The sequence below is a fragment of the Pholis gunnellus genome (genome assembly GCF_910591455.1).
Source record: "Pholis gunnellus genome assembly, chromosome: 1".
NCBI classification, from domain to species: Eukaryota; Metazoa; Chordata; class Actinopteri; order Perciformes; family Pholidae; genus Pholis; species Pholis gunnellus.
The window spans coordinates 19533989-19555697 of record NC_136528.1 but is presented as its reverse complement, the minus strand read 5'-3'; the positions used below and the strand labels follow the sequence as shown (position 1 = coordinate 19555697).

The window sequence follows — 21709 nt, the reverse complement described above, 5'->3', positions numbered from 1 at the left end:
GCCACATATTTATTTCCTGACATGAAACACTGGGGCCCACAGACACCTGTCCACGGTTCAGAGGGTAGAAAGCAGCCCTCCAATGGCATCTTGTTCTCTGTGTGGTGCTTTACCCTTCGATGTGAATCTGTGTAGAAGTAGAAGACTGCACAAGAACAATATCATTTGAGGCAGCCTCTGTCTGGGGAGTCGTGGGTTTTCCCCAACCCTCTTCTTCCCTGATCAGTAAACAGGGAACCATCACCCCCCCCCCCCCCCCCCCCCCTCCCCACCTGTCTGTCACGTTTCTCTTTTCACAGAGAAAAAGTACAGCTCTCCATTATCACCTCTGCACCCAGAAATTCTCCCATCTCTCTATACTCTTATCTATCACATATCAGTCCCCGTATCCTATCTCCATTTTCACCTTAAAAGCACCGTACTGTATATATATTATGATTATACCAGATTTTTTTTTTTACTGTGAATGTTTTTGTGCTGCACCCCATCCTATTTGGTAGTTTATTGGTTGCTCTCATGTGGAATGTTTGTGCTGAGCCAATCGAATGTTGTGTTTACATTAAAGCCACACTTTTCCTAACTATTCCTGCTGTTTGTGGTCTGAGTCTGATTACACCGACGCGCTCGCGGCGCCATCCCCTCTGCACAAGTTTAAATACACACGGACCGGCTTTAATCTTTGCAGAGAGCTGAGGTTAGACCAGGAAATTAGGCTGACAATTATGAGAATGGACCACTTTTAATGCTTCACTGCCCAGTGAACACAGCTTTGTATTTAGTGTCAGAAATATGTATAAAAGATTGGGAACAGGTCTTGCATGGCAATAGGGCAGCACTCCGTGAAATGTGGCGGATGGCAGGGATCAGAGGCGTTGCAGAGCGGCTCTCAATTTATTAGGTTAAAAGTGTTCCATCATCACAGACAAGGAGCTATTCATATATTGAATGACTAGGCTGGATCAGCTGTCTGACCTGCTTCTGTCAGTTTAATGGGTATGATGTTCATTACCGCTCCGTTTTACCGAAGGCTCCCCTCCTCAGTCCCAGTGTGTCCTCCTTTCTCAGAGCCAGCTACAGGTTAACAGGTTGGAACTCCCGGTGTGACACAATTACACTTTTTAATTACACATTTCAGAGAATATTCTCATACTTTACAGATCATTCGTATTAAATAGTTCACCATTAACCGCAGACCATGCCCTTAAAAGCTGAGCTGTAACTCTGATACGGACCGACATGAGCCGTGTGTGGAGCAGAAGGCAGAGACTGAAAAATCCGACTGAAATCTCCAGGATGAGCATATTTGTTTCAGACAAAAAGAAAATCCCAGGCCATTTGCCCGAGCCCCGCCCACCCCCATTTACATAAACATGGATTAAACCTGGATTGTGCAGAGCTCTTTAGTGCAAAGCACGACAACGTGGGTACTGCACAGTGATCACTGATGACCAGCGGAGTGGTTCATGAGTTACAGTCGCAGCCTCTTGATATCTTCACTTCTGAAGTCAATACGAAGCGCCAGAACCTGACGCACCTCCGCCGGGGTCAGCCGCCACGTCAGCGGGCCTGAGTTTGGGCCCCAGTAATCCAAGATCTCAGTTACCTGCAGGACAAATAGGTACATGTTAGAGGAAGTACTCACATTTACTTAAGTAAAATGTAAAAAAAGTGATATTATTCATAATGCATCAAATTGCCCAAGTGAGTATATACTGGCTTATTATTATTGATGCATTAATGTCGGAATTATTATTATTTTTTTTTTCTCTTTTTCGGGGCAGTTTTGCAGCACAGGTCTGGCCCAGTTGAATGGTTTGCATCTATGGACCCCAGGGCCCCCTGGATGCCCCATTTTACTGTTGTACTGGAGGCGGAGCCAATTCAACACTTTTATATATTGTCAGTCATAACAAAGCATCATATGTCACAAAATCCTTATGTTTTGTATATAAAATCTCAATCTTTAAAGTAACAGCAACTAAAGCGGTCAGATAAATGTGGGAGTAAAGTTAAGTAGAATTATAAAGTATAATAAAATAAAGTACACATATTTTAAACATGTACTTCAGTAAATGTACTTACTTACATCCCACCACAGCCATACAAATACAAATACTCTGTGTATGTGTGTAATATGATCTGAATTACCCGCTCCAGGTTGAGGATGGTGGCCATTTGTGTGAGGCGAGCGAATTTATCCCTGATGGTCCAGGTGGTCACGGTGGTGAGGTACGCCACAAGAGACCGGAGCTCTTTATCGAACTGCAGCCCTCCAAGCTACGACAGAACCATCAGAATCAGTGATCGGCTTCATGTTGCACAAAGTATTAACATTTATTCAGAGGTTCACTGTAAACACGCTCAAAATAGGAGGATGCTATCGTGACAAAAAGGAGGCAACCTCCCATGCAGGCCTTTCTGAACTCATTAATAAATCATTGCTCAGGCTTATCATCATGTGATGTGATGCAAAGTGATGCAGAGGGTGCGCAGCGCCACCTTGTGGCCGAGCCCGGCTCCTCACCCTGCTGAATGAGCATTTGAGAATGGTCTTCTCCATTTCAATAGATATCAAGCTGGTCATCAGGCTGGTCAGAGTGTCGTAGATGATGGGAGATAACGCCGTCTGGTGAGGAGACGTAGAGAAGTTTAAGTGATAAGAAGGAAGGATACATTTATACTTTGGAGTCATAGCTGCTCAGACAAGATACCTTGAACTCCGCCATGAGCTGCTCCAAGTTAATGATGAGCTGCTGCACCCAGGGATCATTAGCTTCGTAATCGTTGAACTCCTCCTGTGAGGAACAGCAGCTGTTACAGCGACATGTTTCGTAACCTCTAGTTTATTTTCGTTCACTATTCTGAGACCGTTACCTCTTCTATGTTGTGTGTGATGGACAGGAAACTGCTGATCCAGGGTTTGATCTGAGACTTTATGGCTGTTGTGTTTAACTCAGTGAGGCCCTCCTGTGAAGTGAAATCACATCAGAGAATGAAACACTGGCTGGACACTCGGAGACAAAGAGGCTTATAGTACCACGAGTTTACACACATCTACAGTACAAAAGCTCACATACGTGTCCTTTATTACTGTGGCAGGAGGTTTTCATCCTTCTTCTGTAAAATGACACCAGTAATTTGAATAGCTATCTCCTTAAAATTTGAGTTTATTTAAGAAAAATATTACCAGATCTCAACAAGTTTGGCTTGTACTTCTTTTTTTGCCAGTAACTTTTAAATAAAGATATGAGAATAGTCTGTAACACTAACCATTTAAAGGCTGATAGAATTGTTCACTGTTGCATAATCCCTACTGTAAATAAGTAAATACACAACGCTCAGCTGACAAGCACTGATCAGTGTGTGTGTGTTCGTGTGTGTGTGTTTGTGTGTGTGTGTGTGTGTTACACCAACCTGTAAGAGATCCTTGAACTTGGCGGATGTGTTGACGAGGTCGGACAAACAGCTTTCAATCTTAGCTTGTTCTCCAGAGCCGGGGCCCTGATTGAACAACTTGGAGCAGTCGTTCTGCGAGGAAAAGAAGAAGAAGTAAATCTCCGAGCAATGAGGTCAAGTATAAATGACAAGATGAATAGATGCAGAGCGCTAACACAGATGAGCAACTTACCTCAAGGTTCCTCTTTAAAGTTGTGATATTCTCACTACACACCTCAACGTTATTTAGAGTCACCTAATATAGAAAGAGAAACAAAGAGCCAATATGGTTAAAGTCTGCAGAATTCTTTTGGTAGCTATAAACCTTTAAGTGTTTCTTGAAAAAGGGTTTTGAAGTAGTGCTTCCTTCAAGAGCCATTATAAATAGTACCTCCCTTAAATTAGGTTGAGGTTATTCATGCATTTAATTTCTCACTTAAATTACTGACGCTGTATTTTTAGCCTGGCCGACGATGCTGCCTGAGAGCGAGGTAGGGACAAAACACGTTTATCCGTTTGTCTGTGCATCTTACCAGAAATGCCGCCTTGGCGTGTTCAGCGCTCTCGATGCCCATTGTGTTGAACTTGCCCTGCTGTAAGCTGCTCTGCATTAGACTGACCGCACTGCTGACGCCACGCTGGATGTCCTGAAGCGTCGTAGCCGGGAAGCCCTGCCGCAGCTTATTATACAACACCTCCCTGACAGGTGCACAGAGACGGGGCACATAAATGAGACGCGAGATGTGAAGAAGTGTAAAAAAACCAAAACAAAGAAAAGTATTGAACATGTCAACATGTGAAGGGACAGAGTGAGCACCTGAAGTCAGACTCCAGCACAGAGTTTGCGTGGTTGATCATGGCACAGAGGCAGTCGATGCTGGAGCTGGATAAAGCTCTGCTGATGCACTTCTTCACGATGTAGAAACAGTCGTCCACCATACTGGAGTTCAGCTGACCCTTCTCATAAGTATCCATAGTAACAGCCTGTGGAGGAAAACATTATTTCTTTAAATATGTTCTGATGATAAAGATGACATTTAATGTGTGAAATACACTGTTATTATCCTCAATGTTCAACACGTTCATAACATATTATCTTAAAGAGAAAGTAAAGGTTGGTGTTTATTAAAACTACTTTGCTGTATAAGATGATTCTCACATTCGCACTTATTTCATATAATAGTTTGCCAAAGTAAGCTTTACAATTTTAATAAGAATCAGAATCAATACCACTTCCCTCTGACACCTAGAAGATAGATAGATGTGTGGAAGTATAGTTATTGAATTTGCTACAACTCAAATTAGTTAGTTTCTTCGTGAGTTTTAAAAAAAGTTATTATCATTATTATTTATTTTACGTACTTTAACTTATTTTTCTACCATAATGTAATTAGGCAAAACTGTGATAGATAATAAGATTTCATTGAGAATACAAATATTTAAAAAAAGAGAGAATCGATGCAGCAGAAACCAGATATATCATCTTTATGATTCCTCACATTATTCTTCCTTGGTGCCTACATTACCCACAATACAAGCGTGTCACTTTAGGATTATTTAGTCAAATATAGAAATACTGTATAAAACTAATTTACCTTGTTGACAGACTCTCTCATGTAGTACTCTTCCATTGGAACATAGTACCCAATCAACTCCTGCATCGTCCTGCTCAGCAAGCAGTGTTTCAGGAGCTTCTCCACGTTCTGCTGATGCTCTGGATGTTCAAATATGTGCAAAGAAATAGCATTTTAACTACACATCTCAAAAGGGAATCTGTGCATGCATCACCACACATTAATGTTTAACTACCCTGTGTGACGCTCTGAGCATCCCCAACTTCAAAGTCGGCCAACATGCGACGGCGTAGAAAGCGCAGGTAGAGCTCGGACCTGGCGTTCATCAGGGTTACTTCAGTCAGTACAGGGTCCAGTTCCCTGTTCGTGTGAGACAGACGGATAAACAACAATGCCACACAGACAATAACAGAGGACAGCAGGATGTTGCTGAGACAAACATACTTGGGCTCGATCCTCTCCCCCGGCACGCTCTTCATCATGCTGCTCTGGACGACCTGAAACTACAGGGATACAAGTTCACAGGCAGCTCTCACTCAACAAAGTGAGTAGAGCTAAGCCACAGGCTTTGACATGAACTGTTATAGTGTAATATGATCCGTCTATGTGTCTGTTTTTACTAACTGCTTCTGTTTGGTGAGCCAAAGACACATTTCCCCCCTGGTGGACAGAAAAGACTCATTGTATTGTTTTGTAGAGGTATGCAGTGAAACACTCACCTTGTTGTGGTATCCTCTCTGCTGGATGAACTTGTCGACTATTTTCTGGGCCTGTTGGTCACATTCCTGCTGCAGGTGAGTGATCAGTGTGTACAGATAGCCTGGACCATAATACGTCTCTACTATGGGCTGATGAGTCTCCACTACACGAGCAATACCTGTAAACACACACCAACGCTTTAGAGGAGTCCACTCAGAGCAGACGAAGGTAAATGTACACACACATACACGGAGAGAGAGCATCAGGCCTGATTTCTCACCTTCCAGCAGCAGCGTCAGAGTGTCTGCAAAGACCAGCGGTGCTCTCTTGTCGCCCAGGTCTCCTCCTGTAGCCAAGAGAAGGTTCTCCTCAGCTTTGGAGGCCAGCTGTAATAATATGTGTGAGAAAAGTGTTTGAAAGAAATTAAACATATCTGTGTTTTATTTCTGACCAACTGTATTAGCTATCTCGTTTGATCAACAATTTCTTACAATCAAAAAACATCAGATTAACTCATGCTGCCTTCTCTTTTTGTTTATGGAGCAGGCCATTGTCCACATGTATTACAGAGTGGGAACGCTTTACTTTAATTCAAGTATTTAGCTGACACTATCGCAACATCAATAAGCCCTCATAATGTGTGTACCTAAACCAAGGTTGCACAATTCTGCTGGTCTGTACTGCACCTGGATCCATAATCTACATCTGATCTTCATCTAAATACACGTTGTGATCCAAGGAATACGTGTACCAAAGTGATTTTATTCAACTGCATCAAAGAAAATAACAAATTCCTTTTAAAACAATCCCTGGATCCACACGATAAACGAACCAACTGTTAATTGGTCCGTGGCCTCTTCCCACCAAACTTAAATCAAGTTTTTGAGCCAGACTCAAACTGGACCGACGACACAACTGACCTGACTGCAGAGATATTGGCCAAAGCGGGCGAGGCCCTGCTGGTGGAGGCCCAACAGAGGGAAGATCTTGAAGAACCGTTCCACTTGTGAGAGGTCGACTGCTGCAACCGCTTCGTCCAGCTTCTCGGCAACGATGACCTTCAGTTTCTTCTCTGCCTCCTGCAGCATTACCAGGCTGGCATCCACAACACTGCCTGTGGAGACATGAAGCATCGGCAGAGCTACAGTGCAAGCCTGGATGTGTAATGTCTTTATTTCATTGATACTTACAGTGCAGTGAGACATGTTTATATAAATAACTTGATTCAATGTCAAAATAGTACAAAAACACAAAAAGATAACAGTAGTTCTTCACTGCAGTGACTACATACTGAGCTAAGCACTACGACAGAGAACTAGAGGCCTCGTACTTTCTTCTCCCTGCCTGCTCAGCTCAATAACCGACTGGTCCAGCGAGAGGTATCGGTGGATGTGGGCAGCAGCCTGCTCATAATCTTCGTTATGTAGAGCCGTCTGCACGCCGTCTGTGCAGAACTTCAGATCGAGGATATCGTCTGCGCGCTGGATGACGTTATACAGCCGTGTCTACAGAGGCAAAATAAGAAACGCACTAAGATCCTTAGTGTGAGATCCAGTACGGCATTCTTGTAATAAAACCTCTAACACACCGTAAGCAACAGTTGGAACGTACACGTTTAGCAGACATGATGTACTCACCTTTGCCAGGTCAAGCTGTCTGACTTTGCGGCTGACGTTTTCAGCCAGGCTGCAGGTAAATGTGATCATACCCGACAACTGACTGGCATCTCCTCCAATCAGCTGTAAGTTGGGCCTGCAGAGCACAGAGACACAACAGAACAAGATCCTTGTTGGTTGGAGCTCAAATGCACGCTGATCATCGGGTGCGTTTTGAAACTACACTGATTTATTTAAACTGTACCCCATCCTCTGCAGGGCCAGCATCTTTGTGTGAATGGTCCCCTCCTGTCCCACCAGTCTGTCCAGCTCAGAATCCACTTCTTTCTGTATTAGAGGAGAAAACACAGCACGTAATGAGCAACAATATGTTTTCAGCATCTTCTTCACAGATCACATGCACGTCACTACAACTTCAATACATGTTTTAACTGTGTTGAAGCTTCTGCAGCCTGACTTCATATGTTGTTTGCTTTATCTAGTGTCAATAGCGTCTTCTTTACTTTTGTTGATGTGCTTAATGACACAAATAATGGATAAAAAAACCCATATATGGACACAACTGTGCGTGTGACACCAAGAGTGGGAGGATCTCCTCAGATATACTTGTCAATCCGTTAAAAAGTTTCACATTTGATGCACTAAGAGCTGAAAGACTAACTATCTGTGCTGTATGCAAAGAGGAAGCACAGCAATAGACATGAAGAACACGTTTTAACATATCTAAGTGCCAGTTCTAGGTCGGTGTGGGGTGCTTCTTTTTGTCATTTCCCCTAACCTGCAAAGACAAGTCATTCGCTTAATTGTTTAATCTTCATTCAGCCATCATTCAACAAAGTGGAGCTTTTGTTTTGAGCCAGCAGCGTCCCGGAAGTTTACGTGGATGACGAACGTGAGTGTACACGTCAAACAAACTGCCGTTAACGGCGGTTTATACGAACCTCCTCCGCGCAGAGCTGCCGGTAAACTATCTCCAGGTCCTCCAGCTCCGTCAGCGTTGAGATGGTCTCCATGCTCACAGAGGACAGCGAGCCAGAGTCGCATCTTTTCGCTGCGATGGATCCGCCGTCCGCCATCTTCCGCCGCCGATAGTGGACGACTCAGGACTACGTCATCACAATGTTAGTGCTCCCTGGGTTTAGCCTGTCAGGCGGTGCCTCTCCGCGCAGAGGGCGACAGAGAAGACACATGGACTCCTCGTTTTGAAATTGGGTGAATTTCACCCCAAGCAAGACCGTGACATTGTCCTGAACCATCTCTCATATGAACCCACGTATTACCTTGTTGGTGGGGCGAGCTGTCGCTGCACAGACGCACTACCTGAGAAGTCCTATCCTGGGGATGGAATACTCCTAATACGCATGCGTTGTACGTTCATGTACTTGAATGATAAGTTTATTTCATGGGTTCATTCATTTCTTCTCTTAAAGTGAATGAGTGATCTTGTGTTAACATAGTACTATACCTCAGGTTTGCTGTGATATAAGTTAGAAATATGCACAATGTAAGGATCATATGAAAGGAAATCAGAAAGGCATTCAATGCAAGTAGATGCAATGCCCACTTGATAATGAATCATTGGTTTTGGTATTATTTATTAAGTATATACCTCAGGAACTTCTGTCATCAAAAATAACATGAAAAACTAAAACGTAACAATATCCAAGTTACTCAGGATACAGTTGGCCTCACTCACTACCATCATCAGTGATGTATTAATTCAGTAAAGAAGAGAAATCTAATCACTTTATTCTCTTGCACAGACACATTTTAATGACATTACCTCGTGTTCCTGTAGAACAAATGATGCTCCAGTAGGAGTATACACATATTTTAACCATAAATTAAAACGGCCTCTAAATCTATCAGTGGATGCACTTTTAAATGATTATATCTTGCCTAAACATCCTGTTTCAACAAAAAGGATGCTCCCCTTATTGTACAGTCTCTGTCTCAAGATGAATTGAGTTTCTTTACAGGTTCATACCAATTGTTAGTGACAAAATGGTGTATTGTGGTAAATATAATGAGTTTGATTATTTCAAGCCCTCACATTGATTGTGTAACTACATGACAGCCTCTGATGTATGTCAGCTTCTACTGTCATCATTCCAATCTCATGGCAAAGTTATACAAACTTTAGATTCTTCTGAACCCGTCCTGCAGACTTGCAGAGTGAGAGACAGCACATATTTTTTTATGACCAGTCTTTGCCGACTATATACACTTAAAACCTGCTTGTTGCAGCCATGAATTAATACAGTGTGAGGTGGGGAGTGAGAGCTTCTTCCTGGATCAGAGTTCTATGTATTTGATGCTAGAGGACATCAGGACATCACACGATTCAATGAGACAGGACCAGAGTGAGCGGTAGAGGAAGGATGAAGCAGCGCAACACAGCTGTGACAGAAACAAAAACAAGTTGATTGTTTGCAAAATATATTTTACTAAAATTCACATTTTTACATCAACATGTGTTTGCATTAGTCCCAAAGCCTTTATAAAATATTTAAAATCAGGAACGTCGGCGACACGACCGTCATATTGTGAAAGAATCAGGAGGCTTGCTGTCCACTGGAAAACAAGACAAGTTCTTCTCTTTCCTGCTGAAGCTCCTCCCATTTCTCCAGCAGCTCTGTCTTTTCCTTCTGCACCTCTTCTCTCTGTCTACTCAAGTCTTTGGCTTCCTCCAGCTGTGCTGTCCTCAGTGACTCAATCTGCTCCCTCTCTGCAGCCGCCTCTCTGGCATTCACCACACGCAGCCTCTCCAGCAGCTCCCTCTGTTGCTCCAGAGCCCGGGCCTCCTCTCTCTGCGCTCTCCTCAGAGCTTCTATCAGCTCCCGCTCTCTCCTGAACACACGCTTTTCTCCTTCAGACGCTTTAGAAACTTTTAACAGGCCTGTAAGAGGAGGGAAAGAGAAGGTCACGTGTTTAGTGTCATTACAATCTTGAATACAGAAGAACCACAAAATGAAAACGTTTAAACAACTTTGATTATTTTAAACGTGTAGAAGATTCATCCACTCAACTTACATACGGGGATATGCTGAGATACCAAATTGCTTTCTTGAAATTACTGCGAAAATGACAACACAAGTACTTAAATAATGTGCTGGACGATGCTTTACCTTTCTATTTACTTCTTCTGCAGTTGGACTATAAAGGAAATTTACAGAGAGAACTATATAACCATACCAAACTGTATGCTGTTGCCCAAATTAAAGCATTTGGTTAAATAAAAAATACACTAACAAAGTAAAACTAACAAGTTTAATATTTTTTTCTAATTTAGGGCTGCAACTAATTAGTATTTTTACTTAAATATTAATCTGTTGACTATTTTCTAGATTAATTGATTAATTTTACACGTTTTGACATCTATCTTGAGTTTAATATCACAGAAGACTAATCTATTAATTTGCATGTTATTTAAACTATTAATTGTTTGGATTAATCGTCTATGGAAATAATTTTGCTTGAGCATTGGTCCAAACACCAAAATACTGAGTTTACTGTTTTAGAAGGCTAAAAATATATTCCCATTTGAGACCTGGCTGATGTTTCAAACTAAACAAGATAAAACCAGGGCTGGGTATCTAACTAACCTCGATACCTTCTGGTACCAACTTAAATGTATTCATGCTGTCATGTACTGAAAGCTGGCCTCAAATATGTGGTTCACAATCTTGTCTTTATTATTCTTTGACCAGACAGTGTAGAGTATTTTAGATTGTATTTCATCTAGGTTGGTGTTTAGACAACATTTAACATTTGTCTTCTAATAAATGCAGAGGTTCTTGTAAAAACAACACATTTATAAATGTCACTTATTCCACAATGTGTCTTTGAAAAAGCCAGAATGCATTATACACACAAACAACAGTGAGCTATAATACATTACCAGAAAACTGTCTCTGCTTCTCTGTCGCCCCAACGTTCTTTGGTGGCATCAATGCGTCACCATTAGCATCTGAGCTCTGTGATGAGTGGGGTGGTGGTGGTGGGTGCTGCCCGTCTGCTAGTAGCTGAGAAAACACCTCCGGGTGTCTCTTTGACATGTGCCGGTGCAGGTTGCTGGTGCTGCCGCCTTCAAAGTACTGTAACTTCTTCATGCAAATGCAGCAGCGAGCAGCAGCCAAACTGTCCAGTTGCTCGTAGTGCCTCCAAATCAAGCTGCGTTTACTCCGCCTACGTTTCACAGGGTGGTCTTCACTCGCCTCTTCATGCCGTATTTGTTCTGCTGGACCTCCTTGTGCACCGCCCGGGACGCCGTTCATGGTAGAATTAAGGGTGTCAAAGTCTCCATCCCCCAGAACCACTTCCACTAAATAAGAGGAAAACAAAATTATGATTAGGTCCGCAAGTAAACGTTCATTACTGGTTGATATGATTCTTAAACATAACTAACTAATTGTTCAGTGTCATCTAAATTCTGCAGACATTGTAATGTAGTTTAGATTATATTCTATCAAGGCATATTTGTCACCATTAGCATCTGAGCTCTGTGATGAGTGGGGGGGTGGTGGTGGTGGGTGCTGCCGTTCTGCTGCTAGCTGAGAAAACACCTCCGGGTGTCTCTTTGACATGTGCCGGTGCAAGTTGCTGGTGCTGCCGCCCTCGAAGGACTGTAACTTCATGCAAATGCAGCAACGAGCAGCAGCCAAACTGTCCAGTTCCTCGTAGTGCCTCCAAATCAAGCTGCGTTTATTCCGTCTACGTTTCACAGGGCGATCGTCACTCGCCTCTTCATGTGTTATGTCTTCTACTAGATGTCGTTGCGCACCTTCTGGGATGCCGTCTACAGCAGAGTTAAAACCAGTTTCATTCACCACGGTAAAGGTGTCAGAGTCTCCGTCCTCCAGAGCCACTTCCACTAAATGAGAGGAAAACAAAAAGTTATAATTAGGGCTGCAACTAATGACTAATTATTGATTAATACGTTGATATAAAATGTCATATAATTGGAATAAGAAAAATTGGAAAAGCAGCACAGCCTCACACCCGAGAAGCATCTAGTATCTGCCATTTTTGCTTGGTACATTTTCTGACTTGAACAATTCACTTAAAAGCAAAATTGTTGAGTTCATTAATTTTCAATTATATATTACATTTATTTCAGCACTATTACGACAACATGCTGCTTTTCCTGGCTTCTTATCATTTCAGCTTCTTATCATTTCAGATGTGACAGAAAAAGATGACAAAAAGCTGTCCTCTCATCATTAATAATGCAATGATGATGTAATGTAATGTAATATGCTGTAATAGAGTGCTACACAACCACATGGAGATTATCAGCCACAACATCAGAAAATACAACTGTCGCACAGCATCTCATTTCCAGATGTATAAATTAGGCTTCAAACCTTCTTGGCTAGGTATAAGAATATAATAAAATAAGCAAACTTCTCTCGTGTACTCTCGCAGGAGATTGATTGGACATCAGAGCCGGGAGGCGGGACTTTTACATCACATCCGTTACTTAAACAACAACAGTCGCTCCTCTTCCTCATCCAACTTTTCAGTATATCTTGTTCCTGCAATGGAGCTGCCAAACGTAATGGGAACCAGTGAATCTCGCATCTCAATTAAATCATAGACTACCCGACAAAGGATTTAAAACCGTGGGGCTAAATAATAAATAATTTGATACCACATTGCTACACGCAATCCGCAAATTAAGCGTACAGCAGCAAGCATTTGTGTAATAAAGGTAGCCATACCGAAGCAGAACGGTTTAATGTCCGTCTCCATGTCTTCATGGCCGTTGGTAGAAGTTGTTTCCGGTATCCGCTTCGTCAACGGTTTTAAAAAAGCCCCAAACGACGCTTCTTTTTCGGTCGGTATCGACCGCTCTCCCTGGTCCATCATCCGCAGCATCAACCTTAGTGGTCCAGATAAGAACTACTAGCTCATATTAGCTCATATTCAGCCTAGTATCGGTGCAAATTAGAGATAATGTAATCTCCACTGCTCAGTAGTTACAACATAATCAGACAACAGTAAGAATCAGTGGCGTTAGCTTGGAGTTTATTCGGTTTATTCTTTGCTAAACTTTGACCCACAATGCATTGCTGCCGCCAGACGTCATCTCCGGGGTGGGGCAGAATTTGTCATAAAACAAACGTTTACGAACAACTTCCGCTCTTTTCCTCATACATCCGTGACCATTTCCAATATGAGATGATTTGTTATGAAAATAAATTAGTCCCTTTTCAGAAATTGAATGTCGAAGCGTAAGTTACTTTGTCTGTTGCACATTTGTTAAATAAATTAATTTCTAATGGATGCATTTCATTATAAATATGGAACCATATGTACCACACACCAGTATTGACTGTAATTCAGGTAATTCCTGCTCATGTATTAAGAAATGTGCATGTGTAACTATAAACAAAAACCAGTAACATGGCATGTGTAACGTTTTACTTGTCCCATTGGAATAAAAACTGATATTAAAAAAGGTACTAAACAGCTTTAGAATATATATTTTGAATGTAATATATGCAGCAATCAGATCATGTAATGCCCACATGACTGCAGCATAATGCTCCCATGGACAAACGACGGCTCTATGGAGATGAGGGACTTGGCAGGTAGAGGTCATATTTGTCTTTGCAAAATAAATAAACTGAAGTTTGAACAACAACACTAAATAATTACAACTGTATTTATTTAAGGAAATATCTGTCAGGTAGATGAACAGTACAGTTTCCCAACTTAAATGCAACACATTGTGCTCAAAAAGCCATATTATCAATTAAAACAACACTAACTCTAAACAAGATAAATATTACAACCGAAATTCACAGGCTGAAAACACACACACACTGAACAGAATGAAGGATGGGAAACGTATTCCACACAAAGACATAAATAAATACAAAAAGTCTTCCTTATACAGACATGGTAAATTCATTTTTGCAGTAAGCCGGTCGGTGCGAGCACCACACTGCATATTAAATATGTGGCATTTTATCAGTTATCAGTGCAAACAACAAAACAAGAGCAACAAGAAGGTGAAAACTTAGTTGGAATGCATTTTAATAGTGGTGGGTTAAGGAAACATCCTGCAGACAAATGTGATGTGTTTCATAAAGACACTGAATGTAAACTTGATTCATTGTTTTTGTAAAGCACTGTTGGGATAGCGTGAGGTAAGCGTGTAAAGTGTATGCATCCTAAGAAGGGAACAGACCAATCAAATCAAAGTAACACACGGTTTCTGTCTTCACCTCCTGACTCAGCAGTAGGAGCACTGAGGCCCAATATTACTCAGGATATTCAGCAGTGCTGAGATGCAGTGAGTGACAACAACAACAATGTAAACTGTTTCACACTTCCTTCTCTTGGTCTGAGCCAATTAGTCCAGTGGTTCTACTCAACGAAAAGATCAGTAAGGTTTCAGAATGAATGGGGGGGGTCGAGTCTCCTGTACTTTAAATGCATAGATGCATAGATCTAATTATAAAAACATTAAATTACTTTAATGGATAGCACATGTAAACAAACCTTTTAAGCAAAATTTAGTTGTCAAATACTCTCAGGGTTTGCATCTAAAACTTTCAACAGTTTAACAATAAAAGGTCACTAATCTGTCATTTCTTTTTAATGCGATACTCCACCTTAAAATCTATAATCCGAGCATCAAATGCTCAACCTGTCGATTTGACAGGTGGCTTTAAAAAGATGCTAGTTTCCTTCTTCACAGTCAGTTTCAATGGTTAAATAATTTACCATTGGGGAGTTTTCACACAGTGGAAAACAGTTACCAAACATTCCTATAAATGCCTTTCACTGAGGCATAATCCACTTCACCATTGTCCTTCTATATGTTACATTTAATCCAGCCAACGTTTTATATTATAAAAACACTGCGTCACCCTCATTACAGTAGTGTGTATATATATCTGGAAGTAGTACATTTTGATGAAATGATGATTGAACATATGGTAGAAGTTTCGATGGTTTAGATCCTTTTTCCACGATGACAACAAGTCACTACTGTACTACTGCAGCAGGCAACACTTCCAGCTCACTGGTAGCTGTTCTGTCTGTGAAGAAGGAAATATCTTTCCAGCCAAAATAAAGACTTAAGATTAGGTATCACTTTAAGAATTGGGTATTTTGAGGGGCAATGCTACAAACTAGACTTTTTATTATTCAGTTTTCTACATAGCTTATTTTACTCAATCCCTGGTATCTTATGTATGCCGTGTTATGTCAGAACATAAACACCTACAAGCCCCTCTTGCAATCTTTGACTGGATGCTTATTATCAACCATTACAAACATAAACAAATAAAACAAAACTCTGCACAGCTCCATTATTCTGAAGTTTAAAGAGGCTGAGCTCCAATGTAACATCATTTGAATTGTTTTGTTAGTCAAATCATGCTCATGCTCTGATACTCACATTCATTTCAGAGCTAAACACTTCCTTTCAGAATAAGGTGCTATTCATGTCTAAATGTTATGTACAACAGAGATTCTAATGTTTTCTTGGTTGCACAGTCACCTTTCACTGAGCCACCTTACTAAATGACAATCAACAATTGGTCACGGCCCAAAATTGGGCAGTTAGAAGAAAGTATATGCCTGTGCACCAACTTAAAGTTGTTTTGATTGTGTTGATGCCCATTCAACCATTTATTGGTGTAATTGTAAACTCTGGCAAACACTAACTACTGATGGTCTGATGACTTTATAAAATATAAATAAAAACCTTTTAAAGAGGAAATATTCAAACATGTGGCTACCTCAGGAAGAGCTGTGCTCTTGTTTAATTACAAATATGAAGTATAAGCTTATTAGATCTATCTCTGATTATCAGTAAAACACAACAACCTGCATGTTTCTTAAAATACAGAAATATATCCAGATATGATCATTAAAGTGAGGAATGGGGTCAGACATCCATTGAAAGGTTGTTTTTTGACTCCCATGGAATTTAGCTCTTGGGCCAATATTTGACGTAGGTGTGGTGCCTTTCTGACAGGTGACATTTATCAACCTCATTAAGCAGGAAATGTGCAGTCATGACTCCATGACTTCTAGCTTCAGTGAGAATAACAACTGTGTCGAAGTGTTTCGCACGGCAAAGGTAATAAACGTGTGAACAGGTAGCTATTTAAATAGTTTTGTTGGGAATCAGAATAATGGAGCTGTGGCAACAACCTTAGTGTACAAACAAATCATAACTGCGAGGGTACAAACATCCACTACACAGTCATGTTTTCTAAATTAAAGTATTCTGCTCATTATGTGACAGAATGTAAAAATTCAAAAAGTAGTCATGGGTAATTAAAGGAAAAACATTCAGAGCCCAGTTTTGTCAGACACATGTATAAGTTGCACTGGGTGTATAAATACTCAATAATATAATATTTAGTTCTTATTTCTCTGCAGAGCCTCACACAGGTTGTGATTGGGATCTGGCTCCTGACTCATGATCTCAACACACTCCCACTCTCCACTACAGCTGGACCGCTTCACCGCCTCCACCACCGTCTGCACGTAGAGGCCGTCCTCGAACGTTGGTGCCATGGCCACCGGTCCTCGTGCCCACGACCTGCGCTCCTCGTGAGCCTGAAAAGACTGTCTCAGTGCCTTAACCATGGAGCTCAGCCCCCGCAGGTGAGGCAGGGGCATCTCTTTCACCTCTGGTCCCACCCACCCACTGTCGCCGAGCAACAGTTCCTCACCTTTACTCCCATTGCGTTGACCGTACAGCTCCGCCCCCCTGGCAACCAGTCTCCCGGTGGATCCGACTACCATGACCTCGTGCACAAATGACCCCGGCATGTTGAAGTTTAGCGTCACGGTGCAACACACACCACCAGAGCTGGACCCGGCTCCACCCATCAACATTTGGAAGAAGCAGAAATCATCGCTGGTGACGCGGCGGATGCCTCGGATCAAACCGTTTTGTTGGACAAAGGTCCGCAGAAGGCCGTGGACACGATGGGCTCGAGCACCGGTTAAGTAACTTAAAAGGTCGATGATGGACGAGCCAACGGTGTGTAGGCCGCCTCCTCCCATCAGCTCCTCACATGTCCAGCCGTAGGACTGGTCCAGGAGGCTGGGGCCATAGACTCGGACATCACACACCTGCATTTCTCCAACGTATCCCTCCACCAGCAGCTGGCGCATTGCCACAAAAGCTGGCAGGAAGCGCAGGGTATTACCCATAATGCTGAGCAGCTGTGGGTAGTATCTGGCTGCAGTCACCATCTTGAATGAATCCACAGCAGTTGCAGCTTTCTCACACACAACATTCTTACCAATACCTGCAAAGAGAGAGGGAAAGACCGAGGTTATCATTAACAGATAGCACTGAATTCAATAGAGTGCTACAGTAAAAGGTCCTAAAATGAGTTATAGCATAGTTTGCACTTCCGGTTCCCTTGTCTTGAAGATGATGGTTTTTCTTAATGTTTCTTTGGTTAGATGCTTAAAATAATGTCTGCGATTAACAAAATATAAAGAAATGTTCACATTTTGTTTGAGAACATAAACTAACACACTAGCTTTTACGCGTCTTAAAAAAGGCGGTTGCTAACAAATGAGACTACAGACGCTGTGTAGGACATTACACCTAACACAGAAACTCAACTCCTCACTAGTCCACCTTTACAGCCTTGTTGTTTTTGTACTCACGCTTTTGCGAACTTTTTAACTTTAGATTTACGCTAGACGTCACTCAGGAAACGCGTTTGTAGGCGAGCAAAATCCAGTTTGGAAATCTCAAGTTGGAAGCTTAGCGGTAGTGAAGTTGAAGTTGTGCGACTGTGGTAAAGTTTGTTTATATCCGAAACTTTAATTATTGCAATTATGCTTTAAAAATGGTGTTCATTTGTGAAGATTATCTTGCTAAAGAAAATGTGCAAGTATCATAAACATTTTCAATTTAGGTTTCACATTCAGTAAGTTCCTACCTTCATTTATATCAATCAGGGCAGACAAAGTTATACAAACAGCTCTCAATATAATTCAATAAACTTGATTCAATGCCTCTATTAAATAGTTTCAGTAAAAAAGGTAGGATTCTTTTTCTAAACTGTTGTATTAGACTGCATTTGTTGTAGCTGGGTGTACCTGTATTAAAATGGCACCTGAGTGTGTATCAACTATGATTTGAAGATATAGCGCAGGCTTAGTGTCTCAGTGCTCTGTGATAGCACAGAAGGTGTGTATAGCTTTCATATACGAGTTCCCTTTGGAAGTATTGCCGTGGACAAGTCCTTTGGCGGGGGACACACTCAGGAAGTTGCAACTAAAACAGGAAGCTGAGGTCAACACTCAGGAATTCCATCAGATACAGTAAGTTAACTTTATAGATCAACTCTCCTCTGATAAGACAATGTGTTATGTTTGCTTCAATGTGCTACTAGCAAATGTGAAATGCGAGGGCTTTCAGTTCACGTTTCTGTCGGTAAGGTTTGTTTTATTTCTTTCCCCCTCAAATTGCTACGTTCCCTGAGTTTACGGGTATAATCACATCTCAAGGATGAACCCAGAGAGATGTGTTACATTTTCAGTATATGCATCCTTTGGGGAGTACTGTCATTGCAGTCAAAAAGTTAATATCTATTGCAGATCTAACCTGCCACGCCCAACTGGGTGTGATCACAGCTGGGCGTGTAACTGGTAATATAGGAAACAGTGGACACTGGAATGTAAGACTTGGCCTTTTGGTAGAAAACTGATCTAATCTGAGTGACATCATGAACACAAAAATTATGAATTATTATATGTAAATTAATTAATTAATTAATTAATTAATTAATTGCACTGCTGTAGGTCTTTATGAATTATGATAATTATGAATGTATGTAGGCTTAGCACAAATGTTTAGGGTAAAAGTTCAAGTTATACACTTTCAATTTGCCCAAGATTTTTGGACAGGACAGCATGACAAAAGTAAAAAAAAAATAATCTGGATTTTAGTCAAAGTGAATGTGTGTTTATGACCTCTTACCCAGTGCTTTGACAGCGATCTGTCTCGTCATTGAGGGCGGTATAGAGATGCAAACGAGGTCGACATCTTGATGCAGCAGGACGTCATCAGATCGGCTGGTGTGAAAGGGGATGCCGAGCTCCTTTGCCAAGCAGCACGCTTCCTCTTCGCTTCGCCCCCAGAGTGCATGAACCTCAAAGCCTTCAGCTTTCAACAACGGGACGAGCACTCGGGCTGTGCTGCCCGTGCCAAACACACCGACTCCTGGCAACATGGCAGCGCCACTCACTGCGACCTTACGTGTTAACCATGGCGAGCCTCACCGATATCCCAAGAGCCTAAAAGTCCAGGAGCGCTTACCGTACCTGTAAAAAATACAAGAAGAGACCAATGATACTATGTGACATTGAAAAAATTAAAGAGTATCACACTTTTTTGTTGTAATTTTATGTTTCTTCCACACAATACTGTAGTTCAACTTAAGGTGAACATGCACGTAAATACATTCAATGTTTATTCAGCTAAAGCAGTTAAATAAATTCAGAAAAACACTTTACTGTAATGCAGGATTCAAGAGCAGACCGTAACACATTTAATCTATATCAAAATGTTATGATAAACCAAACCACAGACAATAACGTGTCTCAGAGGACGACATCTATCCTATCTCTAGTGACTGTATCAACAAACAAGACCAACACATCCGATGGAGGTCTAGACCAGTATTTCTTATCAGTAATCTCTCTACTTACACTGTGTCCTGCTACATAGTTAACATGCCATTCCTCAGATGTGCCACACCCACCGAAAGTCAACGTCACCTCTACCTCTGGAGAGCTCTACCTCAAATGCAGTGTATGTCTGTGCCGTTGCCCTGAGACAGGCCATCTGTTACGGACCTTCAACTGTTGTGGATCTCATTCCTCCATGTTAATTGCTGTTAATGGGATTGTGTGGTGGGGCACCTGCCCACAGTATGACCCACCTTAAAGTAGGAGGGTGGGGGTAGTAGCTGGTAGTAGCTGACAGTACCTGACAGTACCTGTAGCCATGAAATATAAGATCTCGCTTTTTACACATTGCATCACCTAAGGGCGCAAACAGCGTGGCCAAACAAACATACATTAAACCAGGCTTCACTCTCTGATACACGGACACCACTGAGAGTAACCTAGCCGCGCTGTGCTGCTGTCGGCTGGTCAGATAACAAAGCCATTCCGAAAGAAATCATCGCTAGAGGGATCAATAGTCAGTTGGGTATTCGCCATATTTGTTACGATACCACAAACTAGCGAAAAGTGGCCACAAATGTGACTAATATAGGCGAATAATGCTCCGGGTAGCTATGGTTCACACACACTAAGCTAGTTAGACTACTGATAACACTAGCTAGCACGTTCAGCTAGCCGGGCCAACAGCTCCCGATACATGAAGATACTTTACAGAGTTAATATCTAAAGTAGATCCATCTAACGGTATTCAGACTTGGTATATAAAACCCGCCATAGTGAAATGAAACGTTAGCTACCTACTGTGTTTACCAGGACCACACCAACAGCCGTTGAAGCTGTTCAGTCGCGCGCTGCCCAGTTGCTAATGGTAACTTCAGTAGCAACGGCAGGACCGTGTGGAGGGACAAGGACACTACAAGAGAGGAGATGGGTCACTAGTAGAGAATAAAGTAAAGGGTACGCAGACGCCACTAGCTGGACTCGATGTATGGCTTTAATGTAACGAACCTACAGGAAGTTGTTCCCTGTGAAACACGTTATTTATTTATTTTTAGATACAATGTAAATAACTAAAACAAGAAAGATGAACTGAGGTAACTAGTATGTTCCCGTTGAGCAAGTGCACTCTTTGGTCGGACACCATGTTTTCCCATGATTCAGTACGGTAGTGACTTCATATTTGCTTTTAGTTTTAGTTTGGGGCATTTCAACAAGTAACATTTTCAACAATATGAAGTTACTTAAAAATACACCTAAACAGGCCTGTTATGGTTTCTGTGGAATTAACTGTATGGTTCATTGCAGACTGACTGGCAGGTGTCTACAGATTTGTAAAACGTGTAGCCCTATTAGGCTATGTTGTTTCCTTTTTATGTAGAGTATATATATAGAGTACACTCTGGTAAAATATTTCAGAAAATAACGACAAGGTTTTTGAGTAGCATATTGCTCAGTGAATACCAATTATACATTGATGAAGGCTGTTGGAGCAGTTACAATCCTGTAGTGCTCATTTGCATAAAGCATGTTTAAGTTTCCCCAAAATATTCCTTGAATTTTGTTTATTTCGTTGAAAACAGTTTGCTCAAATTTGAAGTTGTTTCTTTTGGAAATATCCTTTAACATTAGGCAATAAGGTCTGAAGCTAAATTAACTTCTGAGTCAGACTACTAAGTCTGTTTTCTGTAGCATAAA

At 41.5% G+C, this 21709-nt stretch overlaps 3 protein-coding genes across 4 annotated transcripts; all 3 read right to left on the bottom strand.

The window, feature by feature from the left end:
* Window positions 1–373: 373 nt before the first annotated feature.
* Window positions 374–8410, bottom strand: cog4 (component of oligomeric golgi complex 4). Its single transcript, XM_079165953.1, has 19 exons — window positions 8266–8410; window positions 7569–7651; window positions 7346–7460; window positions 7039–7213; window positions 6629–6822; window positions 5989–6094; window positions 5729–5886; window positions 5454–5512; window positions 5245–5369; window positions 5031–5149; window positions 4253–4419; window positions 3969–4134; window positions 3629–3691; window positions 3415–3528; window positions 2875–2967; window positions 2712–2795; window positions 2525–2626; window positions 2149–2277; window positions 374–1603 (listed from the first exon to the last, which is right to left on the bottom strand). Exons 1-19 carry the CDS (start codon window positions 8398–8400, stop codon window positions 1469–1471), a joined length of 2322 nt encoding a protein of 773 aa, XP_079022079.1. The 5' UTR covers window positions 8401–8410; the 3' UTR covers window positions 374–1468.
* Window positions 8411–9805: 1395 nt separating this feature from the next.
* On the bottom strand, window positions 9806–13362 carry LOC306700252 (uncharacterized protein). The gene is made up of 4 exons (XM_079165215.1): window positions 13048–13362; window positions 11811–12197; window positions 11226–11648; window positions 9806–10223 (listed from the first exon to the last, which is right to left on the bottom strand). The coding sequence occupies exons 1-4, from the start codon at window positions 13202–13204 to the stop codon at window positions 9880–9882; spliced, it is 1311 nt and encodes a 436-aa protein (XP_079021341.1). The 5' UTR covers window positions 13205–13362; the 3' UTR covers window positions 9806–9879.
* A 661-nt stretch (window positions 13363–14023) lies between these two features.
* Window positions 14024–20874, bottom strand: gfod2 (glucose-fructose oxidoreductase domain containing 2). Of its 2 annotated transcripts, none has more exons than XM_079159656.1 (3): window positions 20812–20874; window positions 19305–19648; window positions 14024–17613 (listed from the first exon to the last, which is right to left on the bottom strand). In XM_079159656.1, the coding sequence occupies exons 2-3, from the start codon at window positions 19555–19557 to the stop codon at window positions 16712–16714; spliced, it is 1155 nt and encodes a 384-aa protein (XP_079015782.1). In that variant the 5' UTR covers window positions 19558–19648; window positions 20812–20874; the 3' UTR covers window positions 14024–16711. The 2 variants fall into 2 exon arrangements, with proteins under 2 accessions (XP_079015782.1, XP_079015783.1); XM_079159657.1 differs by having other exon boundaries at window positions 20816–20863.
* Window positions 20875–21709: the final 835 nt, after the last annotated feature.